Source organism: Rana temporaria, chromosome 3 (assembly GCF_905171775.1).
Source record: "Rana temporaria chromosome 3, aRanTem1.1, whole genome shotgun sequence".
Classification (NCBI taxonomy): domain Eukaryota; kingdom Metazoa; phylum Chordata; class Amphibia; order Anura; family Ranidae; genus Rana; species Rana temporaria.
Window position 1 is genome coordinate 481,358,902 of NC_053491.1, and position 20,848 is coordinate 481,379,749.

At 46.4% G+C, this 20,848-nt stretch overlaps 1 protein-coding gene across 1 annotated transcript in view; it reads right to left on the reverse strand.

Moving 5' to 3' along the window:
- Positions 1-439: 439 nt before the first annotated feature.
- SLC12A9 (solute carrier family 12 member 9) overlaps positions 440-20,848 on the reverse strand; it is a 55,555-nt gene continuing 35,146 nt past the window's right edge. The window contains exons 9-14 of the mRNA XM_040347017.1: positions 16,741-16,823; positions 16,398-16,522; positions 11,816-12,008; positions 7,903-8,077; positions 6,118-6,264; positions 440-1,618 (exon numbers count right to left, since the gene is read on the reverse strand). Coding sequence (XP_040202951.1) covers positions 780-1,618; positions 6,118-6,264; positions 7,903-8,077; positions 11,816-12,008; positions 16,398-16,522; positions 16,741-16,823 — 1,562 coding nt within the window. The 3' untranslated portion in view covers positions 440-779. The remainder of the gene's footprint in view (positions 1,619-6,117; positions 6,265-7,902; positions 8,078-11,815; positions 12,009-16,397; positions 16,523-16,740; positions 16,824-20,848) is intronic.

The window sequence follows — 20,848 nt, forward strand, 5'->3', positions numbered from 1 at the left end:
AATATTCAGAGTAATAAAATGGTGAGAGTGAAAATATCAGATAGCCCCCCTAAATACCCTCAGAACAACAGCCAAACCATACGTGTCAACAATTACCGTAGATATATACCTATATATAATATATAAACCAATTTATACCAATCATAGTTTGGCTAATGTAATCCATTTTTCTTAATAATGCAATAAGTAGATGTTCAGAACTCCTAGTGGTCAAGTAAAAAAACAAACAAAAACAATAAAAAAGTTCAAAAACATCTTGTATCAGTCAACCCCACCTAATGTAGAATATTCTATTGTCTGCTCGGAATGTCAATATCAAAGCAAAAATGTAATCTTATCTATCAAAAATGGTGTATAAAATGAGGAGGAGAGAAAAACAACAGAACCCCAACCAACCAACATGAGCATAGAAACCAGAAAAGACAAAACACGTGTGCAAATGACCTGCATAAAGTGCAAACATGAATGGAAGCAAAACAAGAAAAAAACTCTATGTCTCGAATATTCATCAAGTACCCTCAAGGGTTCCAAAATCCAGCAACAGGGTTTTCAGTCGTTGTTCTTTCGGTAAAGGAGTAAACTGTTCCCCCCCACATACCTTAGGTCTCAGGGGGGTGTGGCGTGAAACGATTTATAGATGAGATGGAGAATATAGTAGGTTAATGCTGCTATAAGTTGTAAAGCAGAACTGGAGTTGCTTTGACTAGAACGTTGAAAAATCCTTATAGGACAGCTTCTAAGAATGGTAGATACAGATTTGTGGGCAGTAACAGCGTTTCTCAAAGTTCAGTGCATGTAACTGGTGTTAGGCCTTGAATGAGCAACGTTGGCCCCAAACCCACCGTGAGTGCGTCCAATTCCTCCAAGTAGCATTCATGAAGAGCGGAGTCAGCAGGAGGCCGTGGGAGATAGAGGAACCTTACAGCCGACTCAGCACCACCCTCCTCTAGCACTACACGGTTGGCAGCGCTTAGATACTCACCAGGAATGGGCTCACGGGTGAGGACTTGGCCTTCACAGTTCTGGCCCCGTAGGATGGCCACTCTGTCCCAGGAGACCACACGGATGGAGGCACGGATGCGAAGCTTGGCAAGCAGTTCCCGGAATTTCACTTCTGCTGCTAGCCATCCATTGCTAGTGCCACTACCATTTGGGCTTCTTGACTCTACGCAAAGGAAGACACGGAGCTGGTAGCAGCGCCATGAGGCAGCCATGTTTAGAATGCATGCCATCTGCAGAAGAAACAAGCTACAAACATCCACATAGGCTGAAGCTTGAGGCCGGAGGAGATCCAGAGGCCACACATCAATATACATGGCAGAATCTGATCCTGGGGTTCCTGGTCTTAGTAAAGATGAAAAATTCCGAGCCAAGACAATATTTTTATGCATTTTCAGAGCATCACAGATCATTGCAACATACTCCTTAGGAGAAACGTAATGAGGAGTTTCAGAACTTCGGACGGGGGGAAAATGAGCCTGCAAAGAGGTGGCGTCAACACCAAATGGGTCGTCTCGGGGTGAAAGACCTGGAGTGAAAGCAGAATCCTGAAGAAAGTAGTCATCGGGGCAGGAGTTGTCATAGAATCCCAGGACCAGCATGTTTGGCTTCATTCCACCTGAAGAGCAAGAAGAAGAAAACTTAAGTTGTGGGTGCTGTTTATGATGAAGAAATAATACATTTTAAAATTTTCTGGCGGAGATGTTAGATTCAGTTGGGCCTCAGGACAGATGGACTAGGGGTCTTTGTGACTTCATATGTTTTCCAAGTTTCAATGATGGATCAACCATTCTAAAAATTATACAAGCCTTATGTTAAAACAAAGTCACCTGAACAATAGTGTCTCTTTTTACGAAACCAAAGATATTTACCTGTCCTTGTTGGGTAGATTAACCACTTGCCAACTGCTGCACGCAGATGTACGTCGACACAATGGCACGGGCAGGCACATGGGCGTCCCTTTAAATTTAGCGCGATTGCGGTCGGGAATGGTCATAAGTGACGTGTCACGTATAGCCACGCCCCTTAAAAGTAAGAATCACTCCCTAGTACTGACTTAACCCCTGCCAGTGTAATTTTTACAGTAATCAGTGCATTTTTATAGCACCGATTACTGTAAAAATGACAATGGTCCTAAAAATGCATTAAAAGTGTAAAAAAAAAAAAAAAAAGCCGATTGTCGCCATTACTAATAATAAAAAATAAAAATGCACAAAAAAATATTATGGTAATAAATTAAAGTCCATAAAACACAATCAAAGTGCAGCAAGCACGGAATGGACGTTTGGCGTTTTGTGAACTTGGATTTATTACCATAATATTTTTTGTGCTTAAAGCGGAGGTTCACCCTAAAAACATGTATATAACATTACATTCTGCATACTTCCAACATTTACAGTAAGCCGTTTTGCTGTACATACCGTATTATTGCTATTTTCCACCCGGCTTCCGAGCCGACTCGCAGCCGAACTGCGAGTCGGCTCTATACGGCGCCTGCGCAGTCAGCTCCACACGGCTCCTACTCGGTGCGCAGGCGCCGTATAGAGCTGACTTGCAGTTCGGCTACTTTCAGAAACTCGTGACGCGCCTTATACGCCGGGGGGAAGGATTTGTCAAGATGTCAATCATCTGGGCGAAGTCCCACATGACACTGCGCCTCTGCATAGGAACGGCAATAATACGGTATGTACAGCAAAAAACAGCATACTGTAAATGTATGCAGAATGTAATGTTATATACATGTTTTTAGGGTGAACCTCCGCTTTAAGATTGGGACTGAATTTTATTTGCACTAATTGATATTTCACAATATTTTTTAATCATATGTTGTTTGATAATGTTTTGTGCACATTTGTTTATTTGATAAGGATTAGTGACTTCAGGAGTGCAGTCCTACGATTTTCATTGTATTTTAATTAATTATTAACACCCCCTATCTTTAACCCATATCACTAGGAGCATTCACTCTTTGAGGGGAGCAGCTTATTTGATTAACTACTATATATTTATTCACTTGGCGCAGAGTTTTCACCCTTTATAAATCTTTTGCATAAACCAATCAAACGCTTATTGCGATTTTTTTTACCAAAAATATGAAGAATACGTATCGGCCTAAACTGAAGAAAACGTTTTTTTATATATATATTTTTGGGGGATATTTATTATAGCAAACAGTAAAAAAAATAGATTTTTTTTTCAAAATTGTCGCTCTATTTTTGTTTATAGCAGAAAAACTAAAAACCACAGAGGTGATCAAATACCACCAAAATAAATCTCTATTTGTGGGGGGGGGGGGTGGGGGGGAAGGACGTCAATTTTGTTTGGGAGCCACGTCGCACAATTGTCAGTTAAAGCGACGCAGTGCCGAATCGCAAAAAGTTGCTTGGTCGTTAACCAGAAAAATGGTCCGGGGCTGAAGCGGTTAAGGAGACAAACACCACCATAAAAAAGTTACACAGATAGGTAACTAGACTGTTATCACATAGAAATCATCCTTGTCTAATGAATACCATTGCGTTAGATGTTAGGAGTTGTGTGTATAGCTAAACCATCTCTAAATATTCATTGAGTCTGTTAAAAGTTCATTTCAAAACATGTTAGGAAGAGATCTGAATTTTGGCAAGTCAGCATTATGCCGATATTTGATTATGTCACTCAAATTATATATTATATTCCAGGTCACAGATACTAAAATCATAATTGTATCTACTGACCCAATGATAATTCTGTCATAAGGTAAAAAATATAAAGATTTTGATGTAGAACAAAATTATAAGTACCGTATTTGCCGGCGTAGAAGACGGCCCCCTATTTTTCCAGGAAAAATGTTGGTTTTGGGATATACTCGCCGTATAAGACGACCCCCTTCCTACTAGTCTTTCTGGAAGCTGAGGGGTAGCCGGAACAACCGCTGACAGGAACAACCGCTGACAGGAACAACCGCTGACAGGAACAGGCATTTTTCAAATCTCACTGTGCCATTACATTACATTCCCCACTGTGCCATTCCATTACATGCCCCACTGTGCCATCACTTGCCTCCACTGTGCCATCCCATGCCCCCACTGTGCCATCCCATGCCCCCACTGTGCCATCCCATGCCCCCACTGTGCCGGCCAAGATGACCTCCCTACCTTATTTTTTTGCTGCGGACATCCATGTTTCAGGCTGCGCCTCCTCCTCAGACTGTTCCGAGATAGGCGGAACACTAATTTTCCCAGCGGGGCCTCTGTTCAGTGTTCCGCCTATCACGGACATCCTCTTGTCCGAGGATGAGAAGGCATCCGTGATAGGTGGAACACTAAACAGAGGCCCTGCTGGGAAAATGAGTGTTCCGCCTATCACGGAACAGTCTGAGGAGGAGGCACGGCTTTTAAATCATGGATGCCCGCAGCCTGATGGAAATAGATCCGGCATATAAGATGACCCCCGACTTTGGATGCATTTTTTTGCACCCAAAAGGTCGTCTTACACGCCGGCAAATACGCTAGAATGGTTTTAAAATGCCAATCAGACAGTGTTATGAAAGACATATGAATCATGATTATAATTGTATAAAAATGTACACATAGCATATGTTTTTTGATAACTATTCATAGGATATACCAGCAGTATAGCAACGGTTACATTTGTGAAATACAGACGTTCTGTCTAATTGTCATTTTACAAGGTTATTGGTTCTACAGGGAAGTTTATCATTGCTGTATCATGTCAAAAGGTACTACACTCCAATTTAGCAGGTGTTTCAATTGATATTCAAGATTTTATGCAACGCAATTGGTATTTACATTTTATGTAACATTTGTTTACACACACACACACACACACACATACACATATACAGTGGGGAATCGAAAGTTTGGACACCCCAGGTAAAAATTTGTATTAATGTGCATAACGAAGCCAAGGAAAGATGGAAAAATCTCCAAAAGGCATCAAATTACAGATTAGACATTCTTATATGTCAAAAGTTTGGACACACCTTCTCATTCAAAGAGTTTTCTTTATTTTCATGACTATGAAAATTGTAGATTCACACTGAAGGCATGAAAACTATGAAGTAACACATGTGGAATTATACATAACAAAAAAGTGTGAAACAACTGAAAATATATTTCATATTCTAGGTTCTTCCACCTTTTGCAGCAGACACATCTCTAGAACTGGTAAGAGGAGACTGTGTGAATCAGGCCTTCATGGTAGAATATCTGCTAGGAAACCACTGCTAAAGAAAGGCAACAAGCAGAAGAAACTTGTTTGGGCTAAAGAACACAAGGAATGGACATTAGACCAGTGGAAATCTGTGCTTTGGTCTGATGAGTCCAAACTTGAGATCTTTGGTTCCAACCCCCGTGTCTTTGTGCGACGCAGAAAAGGTGAACGGATGGACTCTACATGCCTGGTTCCCACCGTGAAGCATGGCGGAGGAGGTGTGATGGTGTGGGGGTGCTTTGCTGGTGACACTGTTGGGGATTTATTCAAAATTGAAGGCATACTGAACCAGCATGGCTACCACAGCATCTTGCAGCGGCATGCTATTCCATCCGGTTTGCGTTTAGTTGGACCATCATTTATTTTTCAACAGGGCAATGACCCCAAACACACCTCCAGGCTGTGTAAGGGCTATTTGACCAAGAAGGAGAGTGATGGGGTGCTGCGCCAGGTGACTACCTCTTGAAGCTCATCAAGAGAATGCCAAGAGTGTGCCAAGCAGTAATCAAAGCAAAAGGTGGCTACTTTGAAGAACCTAGAATATGAAATATATTTTCAGTTGTTTCACACTTTTTTGTTATGTATAATTCCACATGTGTTACTTCATAGTTTTGATGCCTTCAGTGTGAATCTACAATTTTCATAGTCATGAAAATAAAGAAAACTCTTTGAATGAGAAGGTGTGTCCAAACTTTTGGTCTGTACTGTATGTCCGAATTACATGTCTGGTGAATAAATTTCATATTTTTAGACTGTGGTCATATTCGATTAAATCTGTATCTTTAAAATATCATTGTTAAAAATTACTTAAATCATAAATACAGTGCGGGAAAACGTTCCTTAATAAGTACAACAGTGTAAAGAAAAGTGGCGAAGTGATGGTGACATTTTGGCGTTAAAACCTACCAAGCCCAGTAATTCGCAGCAGCTGTTGCGTTCCATGTCGGACACTTGGACTCAGGGTGAGGTCCACAAAGGCTTTGACATTGAGTTTATCAACCAGACTAAGCCAGAAGCTATAATGAGCCTGAACTGGGTCTGAAGGAAGAGCATCTGTAATGGAATAAAATACACAGAATGTTAACATGTCCTTATGGAGATTGCCTGTACTTGTGGCTTTCTTCCACCTTCTGCTTTGGTAGCATTTACAATCCACTACTACTATACAGTCATGATCCACCTTGTCTTTTTAATACTTTGAATCAAAATATAAAATACAACTAGATGTAGCACACTCCTAAGGATGCTAGGTAAACGTAAAGTGTAAGTAAACCCCCCCCCCCCCTATCATTTTCAGCCAAGGAAGTCTCCGTTTAATCTACAACTGCCATGATGCTGCACGTGTGATCAGATTAGACATCAGCCATTGGATGGCTTGACAGTTTGGTTGGGAGCACAACCAATGGTAGTGTTACAATTTCATACCTCCCAACCCGCCCTGATTCTGCGGGAACTTCCCGCACAGACTGCATCCTCCAGCAGTCCCGCGCAGGGGTTAATTTTCCCGCACAGGAAGAAGAAGAAGGTCAGAGGGGAGACTTACTGGAGCGGTGTGTGGTCTGCGGCAGCCGAAGGGAAGAGAAAAACCCGACAGGCTGTGTTCACAGGTAGGAGATAACAACTCCATCAATCAGCGACACCCCCCCCCCGCTCCACAACATCTATCGCGGCAATCACCCCCCCAGCTCAACAACATTGATCGCGGCAATCACCCCCCAGCTCAACAACATTGATCGCGGCAATCACCCCCCCAGCTCAACAACATAGATCGCGGCAATCACCCCCCAGCTCAACAACATAGATCGCGGCAATCACCCCCCAGCTCAACACCATAGATCGCTGCAATCCCCCCCCCTGCTCAACAACATCGATCACCCGCCCCCGCTCAACAAGTTCGATCACGACAATCACCCCCCCGCTCAACAACTTTGATCGCGGCAATCACCCCCACCCCCCCGCTCAACATCATCAATCCCGGCATTTACCCGCCCCCCGCTCAACAAGTTCGATCGCGGCAATCGCCCCCCCCCCCCCCCCCCCGCGCTCAACAGCTTCGATCCCCGGCACCCCCCCTCAACAAGAATGTCCCGCAGTGGATTTTTGAAATGTTGGGAGGTATGTATTTTTCAGGACGTGCCAGAAATAAACCCGTTTTATGGATGGGTTTACTTCCACTTTTTTAATGCGGCTTGCCTTGTAGCCAGAGTTGCTGTGATCTGCCATTTTGGGCTGTTCTAGATCTACTGCCTGGGAATTTGATTCCCCCCGAGCCAGCTGAGAACTTTGCAGCGCTCAGGGAAAGGAAATTCAAAATGCCCAGGCAGGGCTCTCATGGGATTCTGGGTTCCACGGGCCCTCCCGTCACACCCCCCATTCCCATTACATCCCCCTCAGCTCTGCCCCCCCCTATTCACATTGCAGCCCCACCAAGCTCTGCCCCCTCATTCACATTGTAGTTTCCCTCGGCTCTGCCCCCCCCCATTCACATGGGAGTGACTCAGTCTGCATCTGGTCCACCATTTAGTAATGCCTGCCCTAGACCGATTGAGCCAGAGAAAGTGAACTGTTGATGTTTGCCTAGTGGCCTCTGCACTGGGTGGGGAAAGAACCTGTTAGCTACAGTGGCTCCTTTAGAGATAGTGCTACACACTCATAATGGCAATCAGGATTACCTTGACTGGGGAAACTCACCCAAGTCTCCGGTCTCTACGTGACCCAAAATGTAGAGACCGCCTTTCTTCAGATCATTGATGAACTTTATAAGGTGGCAGGAGGTGCGAGGATTGGACACCATAAGAAGAATTTGTGGCCTCCAGAATTTAACGTGCTCTTTCCGTACATCGAGGAGAAGGAGATACTTTCTGACCTGAGACAGGAAGAGACAAAGCGTCATTTGACAAGTTCTTCTTGGACATACAGATCGAGGTCTAAGCTTTTATATGAACCGTACAAATCATGTGTCCGATTCATGCAAATCCAACTTTTTGAAAGCATAGGCTTCAAGTAGAACTGGAATCATCAGATTGATTAAAAAATAAAACACATACAAGAGAAGACTTTTTACACTCACCTGTCCCAAAGCCCATTGCACAGATTTCCAAACTACAGTGGAACCTCGGATTGCGAGTAACTCGGTTAACGAGCGTGTCGCAATATGACCACTGTATTTCCTAAAGTCCTAACTCGGTTTACGAGTGTTGTCTCACAGAACGAGCAGGATTCAGGCCAAAGCGGTGTGCAGTACTGCATTTGGCCTGAGGTGGGGGGGGGGGCGCAGAAGCCGAACGGCGATAATCGGTGCCGTTTGGAAACAGCCGGAAAGGCCCGAGGACCGTTCAGCTGACCTTGGCAAACCTCAGAAAGGCTTGTGAATGGAGTCTTTATGAGGTTTGCCGAACTGTCCTTGGGCCTTTCCGGATGTTTCCGAGTCTCTACGGCCCCCCCACCCCCTGCCGCATGCGGTATTGCATGTCATTGAAGTCGATGCGGAACAAAATTATTTTAGTTTCCATTGACTTCAATGGGGAAACTCACTTTGATATGCGAGTACTTTGGATTACGAGCATTCGCCTGGAACGGATTATGCTCGTAATCCAAGGTTCCACTGTACTTAATATCTACTCCTTCCAACAGAATCTTTACACCCAACACACTTCTGGGTATGTTGAAGGTCTTGTCCCCAGCCATCTGCCAGGAGATTAAGGGGTCCATACCTCCCAGAGGTGCATTGGATGTCAAGTTTCTGATGGAGGCCATCACTCTTGACTATAGCAAAGACCTGAGGGACAGGTGGTGGGACAGATTAGTATAAAAAAGGAAAAAAAAAATTCCAGTGGGTTTGTAGACAGGTTGACGAGTGTGTGTGTGTAGTTAGCACCTATGGGCCACTTTGGAATGCCGAAAACCCAGAAGAACCCTGGAACATGGAATACTCTGTTTGAGCACTACCAAGCATGGACTTTCCTCGAAGAGGCTCCACCTGTGCAGGTAACCTGGGGCAGCCACAGTTAGGTTTAGTTAGGAATGGAATGATATTGCAGGTTATACATGTTTGCCAAGTTATAGTAAACGTCGATTTAACTGCTCAGAGCCTGGTCTGAAGTTATTTCAAGGGTTGCATGTGAGGATTTGGCGTATCATCAAAGAACCACAGTATGGGGTACATGTAACATTACTACGGTAGAGGTTCATGAGCAACTACAAGGAGAAACAGCAACCAGTTGTTGGCATGGTACTTGATAGGTATCAGGTCATCTGGTAGCGAGGGGGTTGGTACTTGAACTCACTTCCTAGCTGTCCCATCTTTGTCGGTCACCGGGAGTCGACTAACATTACGGAGATCTATGGCCTGGTGATGACTTTGTATGGAAAGAGAAGAGTCCAGGTCCACGCTATGTTCTCATCGGGACTCCATTCTGTTGCTGAGAGGGGGGGGGGGTAACAGAGGTACGCCAACTGGTGGAGTGGGCAGTGGCTCAGCCTGTCCCTCTGAATAAATCTTCTGGAGGTCAAGAGGTTTTATAGAAGATGCAAGTTGGAAAACTGGAGTGTGGAACTGGCGGGACATAATAGTGGCACTGAAACTACAGGGTGAGGTGACATGGTAGCACTAGAGGGAAGTAATGGTGGCACTGGGGTGACATGGTTGCACTGAGAGCATATAATGGTGGCACTGGGAATATAGGGTGAGGTGACAAGAGTAGCACTACAGGGAAGTAATGTTGGCACTGGGAATATAGGGTGAGGTGACAAGGGTAGCACTAGATGGAAGTAATGGTGGCACTGGGGTGACATGATTGCACTGGGGGAACATAATGGTGGCACTGGAAATAAAGGGTGAGGTGACATAGTAGCACTACGGGGCAGTAATGGTGGCACTGGGAATATAGGGTGAGGGGACAGGGTAGCACTAGATGGAAGAAATGGTGGCACTGGGGTGACATGATTGCACTGGGGGAACATAATGGTGGCACTGGAAATAAAGGGTGAGGTGACATAGTAGCACTACGGGGCAGTAATGGTGGCACTGGGAATATAGGGTGAGGTGACAGGGTGGCACTAGATGGAAGAAATGGTGGCACTAAAATGACAGGATTACACTGGGGGAACATAATGGTGGCACTGGAAATAAAGGGTGAGGTGACATAGTAGCACTACGGGGCAGTAATGGTGGCACTTGGAATATAGGGTGAGGGGACAGGGTAGCACTAGATGGAAGAAATGGTGGCACTGGGGTGACATGATTGCACTGAAGGAACATAATGGTGGCACTGGGAATATAGGGTGAGGTGACATGGTAGCACTACAGGGAAGTAATGGTGGCACTGGGGTGACACGATTACACTGAGGGCATGTAATGGTGAAACTGGGAATATAGGGTGAGGTAGCAGGGTAGCACTACAGGGAAGTAATGGTGGCACTGGGGTGACATGATTACACTGGGGGAACATAATGGTGGCACTGGGGGGCATGCAATGGTGACACTGGAAATATAGGGTGAGGCGACATGGTAGCACTACAGGGAAGTAATGGTGGCACTGAGGTGAAATGATTGCACTGTGGGACATGTAATGGTGGCACTGGGAATATAGGGTGAGGTGACAGGGTGGCACTAGATGGAAGAAATGGTGGCACTAAAATGACAGGATTACACTGGGGGAACATAATGGTGGCACTGGGGGCATGGGGTGAGGTGACATGGTAGCACTAGATGGAAGTAATGGTGGCACTGGGGTGACATGATTGCACTGGGGGCATGGGGTGAGGTGACATGGTAGCACTAGATGGAAGTAATGGTGGCAGTGGGGTGACATGATTGCACTAGGGGGGGAAGGTAATGGTGTTACTGGGAATATAGGGTGAGGTGACATGGTAGCACTACAGGGCAATAATGGTGGCCCTGGGGTGACATGATTACACTGGGGGAACATAAGGCAAGGTGACATGGTAGCACTACAGGGAAGTAATGGTGGCACTGGGGTGACATAATTACACTGGGGGTGTAATGGTGGCACATGTAATGGTGGAATATAGGGTGAGGTGACAGGGTAGCACTAGATGGAAGAAATGGTGGCATGTAATGGTGGCACTGGAAATATAGGGTGAGGGGACATGGTAGCACTAGAAGGAAATAATGGTGGCACTGGGGTGACATGATTACACTGGGGGAACATAAGGCGAGGTGACATGGTAGCACTACAGGGAAATAATGGTTGCACTGGGGTGACATAATTACACTGGGGGCGTGTAATGGTGGCACTGGGAATATAGGGTGAGGGGACATGGCAGCACTAGATGGAAGTAATGGTGGCACTGTGGTGGCACGATTGCACTGTGGGGGGCACGTAATGTTGGCACTGGGGGTACTTAATAAAATGATGAGCAGTATACTGGAAGCACTATAACGGGGGCTCAACAATGCAAGGAGAGGTTGCTTGGGCTCCACACTGACTACTGGGGCACATTGAAAATCTATGCAGGATTTATTTTATCTCCCTTTAAAATTGTGCCCTGGTAACCTTTGGTTACTTTCATGTTTATAATGCAGATCTCCCCCTCTCTGGGGATACCTACCAGCCCAAGCGGTGGGTTCCTCACCCCTTACCTGATGGAAGATGAGGGCCTGGCTGATGTAGCCCCAGCTGCTGCTGCCACTCCTGAAGTGGATGGTGCCCAGCAGTAGGAGGAGGAGGACGATGCTGCCCGACGCGTAGGCCGGGTTTATCAGGAACATCATCACCAGACAGCTCAGGATTCCCAGCAGACAGGAGTGCCAGGAGAAGAGGCGGAACGTCGGACTGTGGGAGGAGACAACAGAGGCAAATATCACCAGAGGAGACCTTCCTGGCTGGACAACGTTGTGTTACTCCAACAGTTAATGACATTTTAAAACGGTTGAGGAAACAGAAAAATTGGTTAAACAAAAAGTCAAACAGGAGAGCTCAATGCCAAGCAATAGCTGCAAAGACAAAAAAAACATTGTAAACCTTTAAAGTAGAACTAAAGTCCAATTAAAAAATTTACAGTATTTATCGGCGTATACCGCGCACTTTTTCCCCCTTAAAATCAGGGGGAAATCGTGGGTGCGCGATATACGCCGATTCCCACTGTCTCTGAGCCGCTAGCCTAGAGCCGAGCCGAGTGTACTGCGCACTCGGCCACGCTCGGCACCGCCCGCAGCCACACGAGAGGAGCCGAATACACAGGAAATCCGGCTCCTCTCGGCTCGCGCCAAATCCAAAAATGAACACCGGACATGCTGGACGGAGACGGACACCTGGATGGAGGCCGCAGACGGACACCTCCAAAGCCGCAGACGGACACCTGGATGGAGGCCACAGACGGACACCCACAAGGCTGGACGGACCCCGCGCAAGGCCGCAGACGGACGCCGGACAAGACCGCTGATGGACGCAGGGCAAAAATGTAGGTTGTCTTTTTTACCTTTCTAAGCTTGGGGTGCGCGTTATACCCCGATAAATAAGGTAAATAAAAAGTAGTTTTTCTGGCAGATGAGCCATGAAAAGTCCCTTTTGCCCAACAACCTTTTCCGTGGCTCATAGCGAGTTATTTGTCTTTGGTGTAAACAGTGTGGCCCCATGCCGAGAATACACCCCGATGTCTCGGAAAATGGAACTCCTGCACATTATGCTAAGAGCTCAGTGAATTTTTTAGGTCAGCTTTAACCATGACGTCCTCCCGCAACAGGGCCCCAATGACAGATCACTACACCTGCCGGTACCATGTGATCACTGTGAGCAATCAGAGCAGATCACATGATAGTTGTAAACAATGAATGGCTTCCTTGCTTGCCATCCATTGTATACAATTGTGTTACTAGCTGAGATTTGTCACAGTGATCACATGGTACAGACAGGTTTAATCACAGCCCACCTCTATCCTGCGATTAGCTCTAAAAAAAATAAAAAAAAATAACTGCTAATTACAACAATACTGACCGAATGAATCAGTTCCATTCAGTAAACGTGGTTGCTTATAACAATGGGAAAAAAAAAAAAAAACACATCCTGATCATTTCCCCAGAGTAGTACAGTGTTACTATGGTAACACCGCGGTGCCCTGGCCCCAGTGTGTTACGTAAAAAAAAAAATCTAAATATATATATATTATATATATATATATATATATATATATATATATATATATATATATATATATATATATATATATATATATTTTTATACATAACACTCTGTGACCAGGGCACCGCGGTGTTACCATAGTAACACTGTACTACTCTGGGGAAATGATCAGGATGTGTTTTTTTTTTTTTTCCCATTGTTATAAGCAACCACGTTTACTGAATGGAACTGATTCATTTTTTTTGTTTATTTTACACAACATGATTGCTTATACCAATGAATTTAATCGATATACCACTTAAGACCCGGACCTTTATGCAGGTAAAGGACCCGGCCAGTTTTTGCGATTCGGCACTGCGTCGCTTTAACAGACAATTGCGCGGTCGTGCGACGTGGCTCCCAAACAAAATTGGCGTCCTTTTTTTCCCACAAATAGAGCTTTCTTTTGGTGGTATTTGATCACCTCTGCGGTTTTTATTTTTTGCGCTATAAACAAAAATAGAGCGACAATTTTGAAAAAAAATGCAATATTTTTTACTTTTTGCTATAATAAATATCCCCCAAAAATATATAAAAACATTTTTTCTGGCAGTTTAGGCCGATACGTATTCTTCTACATATTTTTGGTAAAAAAAATAATCGCAATAAGCGTTTATCGATTGGTTTGCGCCAAATTTATAGCGTTTACAAAATAGGGGATAGTTTTATTGCATTTTTATAATTTTTTTTTTTACTAGTAATGGCAGCGATCAGCGATTTCTTTCATGACTGCGACATTATGGCGGACACTTCGGACAATTTTGACACATTTTTGGGACCATTGTCATTTTCACAGCAAAAAAATGCTATAAAAATGCATTGTTTACTGTGAAAATAACAATTGCCGTTTAGGAGTTAACCACTAGGGGGCGCTGTAGGGGTTAAGTGTGACCTCATGTGTTTTTTCTAACTGTAGGGGGGCGGGGCTGGACGTGTGACGTCATTGATCGTGTTTCCCTATATCAGGGAACACACGATCAATGACAGCGCCACTGTGAAGAACGGGGAAGCCGTGTTTACACACAGCTCTCCCCGTTCTTGAGCTCCGGGGACTGATCGCGGGACTACAGCGGAGATTGGGTCCCGCGGCTGCAGTCAGGGAGCTTCGGGTCCCACGGCTGGGCACTTAAAGAGGACGTACCTGTACGTGCTTGTGACGTATATCTGCAGGAGCCGGTCCTTAAGTGGTTAAAAAACCACCCAGCTGCCGCATGGCTCGGCTGGGCGAAACAACGTCATGTTACGTTGCTTCGCCTTGTGGATACAAGGGGCGTGCGCGCCGCTGGAGGCACGCGCCCCCGCCCACGGAGCCGATGCGGGGCGCGTTGACCGCCGGGCACTCGCAATCGCTTGTGACAGCGGTTAACATCTATAGCAGACCCTCCTCTAATGTGTCACAATACGTAGGGGTGCACCGATGCCGATACCGGGCATTTGCGTGAGCATCGGTACTCACCCAAACGATACTTAGGGGTCCCATTTCAGTCAATACAAATGAATAGGAGCAAATCGCACTGCAAAGAATCAAATGCGATTTCCCCCACCGTGTGTGTGTGTGTAGAAAGGGAATAAAAGCGCCATCTAGTGGGCAGTTTAAAAATTGTTAGAACTCACAGTAAATATCTGGTCACATGCAAAATAATCTACATAGGTGTCCTGGTGCACCGAGGCTGCTGGAGGTGTAGAGGCGGTCCGCCCCTAAGTTGACATCACTACCCACAAGGTCCTAGAAATTCTCCTCCAGTGGCCCCGATTTGCTCTCATCAGTGGGCCGGGACACCTATGTCGATTATTTTGCATGTGGCCAGATAATGTACTGTGAGTTCTAAAAAATTTTAACCACTTTAGCTCTGAAAGATTTACCCCCCCCCCTTCACGACCAGGCCATTGTTTGTGATACGGCACTGCGTTACTTTAACTGACAATTATGCGGTCATGCGACGCCAAAAAAAAAAATACATCAATTATTTGGGTAACACAATAGAGCTTATTTTTTTCTTTTTGTGGTATTTGATCACCTCTGCGGTTTATTCAAAACTAAATTTTTGTAGAGTGGGAAGAGGAGACGAGAATAGGAAAAAGGAAGAACGAGAATAGGAAGAGGAGGAGGAGGGGAAAAAGGAGGAAGAGGAGGAAGAGGAGGAGGAAGAGGAGGAGGAGGAGGAGGAGGAGGAGGAGGAGGAGGAGGAGGAGGAGGAGGAGGAGGAGGAGGAGGAGGAGGAGGAGGAGGAGGAGGAGGAAGGAGGGGAAAAAAGGAGGAAGGAGGGGAAAAAAGGAGGAAGGAGGGGAAAAAAGGAGGAAGGAGGGGAAAAAAGGAGGAAGGAGGGGAAAAAAGGAGGAAGGAGGGGAAAAAAGGAGGAAGAGGGGAAAAAGGAGGAAGGAGGAAGAAGGGAAAAAGGAGGAAGGAGGAAGAAGAGGGGAAAAAGGAGGAAGAGGGGAAAAAGGAGGAAGAGGGGAAAAAGGAGGAAGAGGGGAAAAAGGAGGAAGAGGGGAAAAAGGAGGAAGAGGGGAAAAAGGAGGAAGAGGGGAAAAAGGAGGAAGAGGGGAAAAAGGAGGAAGAGGGGAAAAAGGAGGAAGAGGGGAAAAAGGAGGAAGAGGGGAAAAAGGAGGAAGAGGGGAAAAAGGAGGAAGGGGAAAAAGGAGGAAGAGGAAGAGGAAAAAGGAGGAAGGAGGGGAAAAAGGAGGAAGGAGGGGAAAAAAGGAGGAAGGAGGGGAAAAAAGGAGGACGGAGGGGAAAAAGGAGGAAGGAGGGGAAAAAGGAGGAAGGAGGGGAAAAAGGAGGAAGAGGGGAAAAAGGAGGAAGAGGAGGAGGAAGGAGGGGGAAAAAAGGGAGGAGGAGGAGGAGGAGGAGGAGGAGGAGGAGGAGGAGGAGGAGGAGGAAAAAAAAAGGAGGAGGAAAAAGGAAAGAGGGAGGAAGAAGAAAAGGAGGAAGGGGAAAAAAAAGGAGGAAGGGGAAAAAAAAAAAAAAGAAGAAGGAAGAAGAAGAGAAGAAGAGGAATAAAGAAAAAAAAAAAAAAAAAAAAAAAGAGTCTGAAACGCACTTACCGGAAGTTTGGGGCGGATGCCCACTCAAGGGCCAGGCAGGCCAGGTCTATGGCGGCGTACGCCATGAGGTAGAACACGGTGACAATGCCAGCGATGGTATTTAATTTTCCAGCTAACAAAACAATCTGAAAAGAGAGAGAGAGAAAATATCACCACAAAAATAGTTCAGGGAAGATCTAGATTTTAAAAAAGTCAGCTCCATCCAAAATTGATATTTGGTCTCATCACCGTTAGGATAACCCCTGAACCCCATGGCCCGATTGTAGCAAGGAGATGTTCAGAAGTGTCGTAAAACTTCACAGAGCATAAAAAACACAAACACACACAAAGAGGAGGAGCTCACCTGCACCAGGGCCCAGGTATAGAGGACGGCTCCCCAGGGGTTTCCTCCCTTGGAGACCAGCTTGGCTGGGGCGAGGAGAATTCCTGAGAGATAAATAGTAAGAGATGGAGACAAAATCTATAAAAGGAGAAGAACAAACCTAGATACTGCTGTATTTTACACAGAGAGTCAGTGGGGTACCCAACATATTTGCCATCTGGGGAAGAGTGACAGAAAAAAGGTTAAGATGTTCCATCCAGACCACCTATCAAATAGGGACTTGCAGAGATGAGGTTATATTGTCCCATCCAGACCACTCATCAAACAGGGACCTTCACATGGGTGTGCCCAGGCACACCCTAATCACCCTGTGCAGCACAGATTCCCCCTACTGCCCTCCTTCTCCTCAGCGTTTCCGGCTTCCCTACTCTCCTCTCCCTCCAGTTGTTGCTGGATGTTTTAGAATTAGTGGCAGGAGGGGCTGGTAAATATGTAACTTACCGGCCCCTTCATCGCGAGTGATCGGTACCATGCGTCTGACCTTTGGGGTGCACGCCCCAATGCAATACACCTATGGACCTGCAGATATGAAGTTAAGATGCACCATCCAGACCAACATAAAACCAGAACCTGCAGATTTCAGGTCGAGGTGTCAAAAAATTGATGTCGGTAAGACCAAGAGATCACTTAACCACTTAACCCCCGGACAATATTGCTGGTCAAAGACCAGAGCACTTTTTGCGATTCGGCACTGCGTCGCTTTAACTGACAATTGCGCGGTCGTGAGACGTGGCTCCCAAACAAAATTGGCGTCCTTTTTTCCCCACAAATAGAGCTTTCTTTTGGTGGTATTTGATCACCTCTGCGGTTTTTATTTTTTGCGCTATAAACAAAAATAGAGCGACAATTTTGAAAAAAAATGAATATTTTTTACTTTTTAACCATAATAAATATCCCCCAAAAATATATAAAAAAACGTTTTTTCCCTCAGTTTAGGCCGATACGTATTCTTCTATCTATTTTTCGTAAAAAAAAAAATTGCAATAAGCGTTTATTGATTGGTTTGCGCAAAAGTTATAGTGTTTACAAAATAGGGGGGAGTTTTATGGCATTTTTATTAATATATATATTTTTTTTACTAGTAATGGCGGCGATCAGCGATTTATTTTTCGGTACTGCGACATAATGGTGGACACTTCTGACACATTTTTGGGACCATTGGCATTTTTATAGCGATCAGTGCTATAAAAATGCATTGGATTACTATAAAAATACCAATGGCAGTGAAGGGGTTAACACTAGGGGGCGGGGAAGGGGTTAAGCATGTTCCCTGGGTGTGTTCTAACTGTAGGGGGGGAGTGGCCTCACTAGAGGAAATGACTGATTGCTGTTCATACATTGTATGAACAGAAGATCAGCATTTCTCTCCCTGACAGGACCGGGAGCTGTGTGTTTACACACACAGCTCCCGGTCCCCGCTCTGTAACGAGCGATCGCGCCCACCGGGCATGCGCACAGGAGTCGGGGGAGCGCGCACGCGCCCCTAGTGGCCTGCGCGAGAGCCGACGTATAGCTACGAGCTCTCGCGCAGGGGAGCTGACCTGCCGCAGTAAAACAACGGCGGCTGGTCGGCAACCAGTTAAAATACGCATTGGTGAACACTTGAGGGAGATAAACGACAAGGAAAAGATACCAGAAAAAACACTGGCCAAGCACTTTTTGCCCAGTACCATGGCAGGAGTTCCAGGGGACTTACTGTTAAAGGCATTTATGCACTAAAACTACCAAACAGAAGAGGAGATTACGATCGCATCCTCCTACAAAAAAGAAAAATGGTGGGTCTATCGTTTAAAATCATTGGTGCCAATCGGCCTAAATACTGAATTGAATCTACAGGTCTTTCTGGACTCCTGACATGGTTATGGTTCAATTTTGCATACAGTACATACCGCATTGAATTACCGTTGTATATCATCATCACTCCCTTCTAGTCGATTACTATCAATTTCACCATATGCTCTTTTATTGTGGCTAAAACTATTTTAATTCCATTTCTTTCTCCTCTGCTGTATATATACACACATATAACATGAGAAATCAATTCCTCCCCTACTTATTCTTTTTTCCCCTTATGTTTGTGCGTGTATATATACATACCGTATTTATCGGCGTATACGCGTACTTCCCCCCCCCCCCCCCCCCCCTTAAAATCAGGGGAAAATCGTGGGTGCGCGATATACGCCGATACTGCTGTTCCCGGGCGCCGCCGAAATAGACTGAGCCGAGTGTACTGCGCACTCGGCTAGGCTCGGACACGCTCGGCTCCTCCCGCAGGCACGCGCGAGGAGCCGAACACACAGAAAATCCGACTCCTCTCGGCAAAGGCGCCAAATCCAAAAACGGAGACTCACAACGCTGGACGGACCCCGCGAGGAAGCTGCAGAAGGACACCTCCAAAACCGCAGACGGACACCCACAAGGCTGGATGGACCTCGCGCAAGGAAGCCGCAGACGGACACCCACAAGGCTGGACGGACCCCGCGCAAGGAAGCCGCAGACGGACACCCACAAGGCTGGACGGACTCCGCGCAAGGAAGCCGCAGACGGACACCCACAAGGCTGGACGGACCCCGCGCAAGGAAGCCGCAGACGGACACCCACAAGGCTGGACGGACCCCGCGCAAGGAAGCCGCAGACGGACACCCACAAGGCTGGACGGACTCCGCGCAAGGAAGCCGCAGACGGACACCCACAAGGCTGGACGGACCCCGCGCAAGGAAGCCGCAGACGGACACCCACAAGGCTGGACGGACTCCGCGCAAGGAAGCCGCAGACGGACACCTCCAAAGCCGCAGACGGACCCCGCGCAAGGAAGCCGCAGACGGACACCCACAAAGCTGGACGGACCCCGTGCAAGGATGCCGCAGACGGACACCCACAAGGCTGGACAGACCCCGTGCAAGGATGCCGCAGACGGACACCCACAAGGCTGGACGGACCCCGCGCAAGGAAGCCGCAGACGGACACCCACAAGGCTGGACGGACTCCGCGCAAGGAAGCCGCAGACGGACACCCACAAGGCTGGACGGACTCCGCGCAAGAAGCCGCAGACGGACACCCACAAGGCTGGATGGACCCCCCGCAAGGAAGCCGCAGACGGACACCCACAAGGCTGGATGGACCCCTTGCAAGGATGCCGCAGACGGACACCCACAAGGCTGGACAGACCCCGCGCAAGGCCGCAGATGGATGCCGGACAAGGCCACCATGGACGCAGGGCAAAAATGTAAGTTTTTATTTTTTTCCTTAAACTACAATTCTAGGTTTGGGGTGCGCGTTATACGCCGGCCCGCGGTATACCCTGGTTAATAGAAAAGCATCTATACTTTCCATTCCACACAAACATACAGATCCTTATTCCCTATTCATTGTGGCTAATCGACCTAATCCATTCATAATAGGGTTTTGATACACAAATGGACTAATTAGACCTTCTCCTGTACTTTTTCATGTCTTCCCCCAAAATGATGCCCCCCAGCATATCATAGTAGGCAATGATGGTAACAATTTTGCCCTCCGTGTTGTTTGTTGTCTGTCTCTTTTTGTAACTCTGTCTTCCTCCCCTTCCTTATATGTGTGTTTACACAATTCTTACCACATATATCCCCGGGATTAACACATTATTCAAATCGTTCAGGCCGTGGCCAACGCCGCATTGATAGGGAGACTGGCACTGCATTGATTTATGGCGCTAGTCTATCTCTGAACAACAGGCGGCAATGATAATGAACGCAATAAATTCTTTCCAATGTATCACCCGTTATATATTTTATAATAGGACTTGACATGCTCTTCTGACACTTTATTTATTTTTCCCATGGTGATAATCTCCAGCTGGCCACCGTATAAATTTGCCTGGCCTCTGGTGATGGGTTGACGCCCGAGATGAAGCTACGCCATCTGCACGGCAAAACGCGCTGACGTCATCACCGCGCGCCAGTCACGTGACGTCCCCCACGAGTGAGACGAGCAGGAAGTCAGAGAGAGAGAGCTATGAGGCAGTGAGGCTCTTCGGTAACCTCGGGAGATACCGCACCAACTACCGCCACCCAACAGGCACCTCTATTGG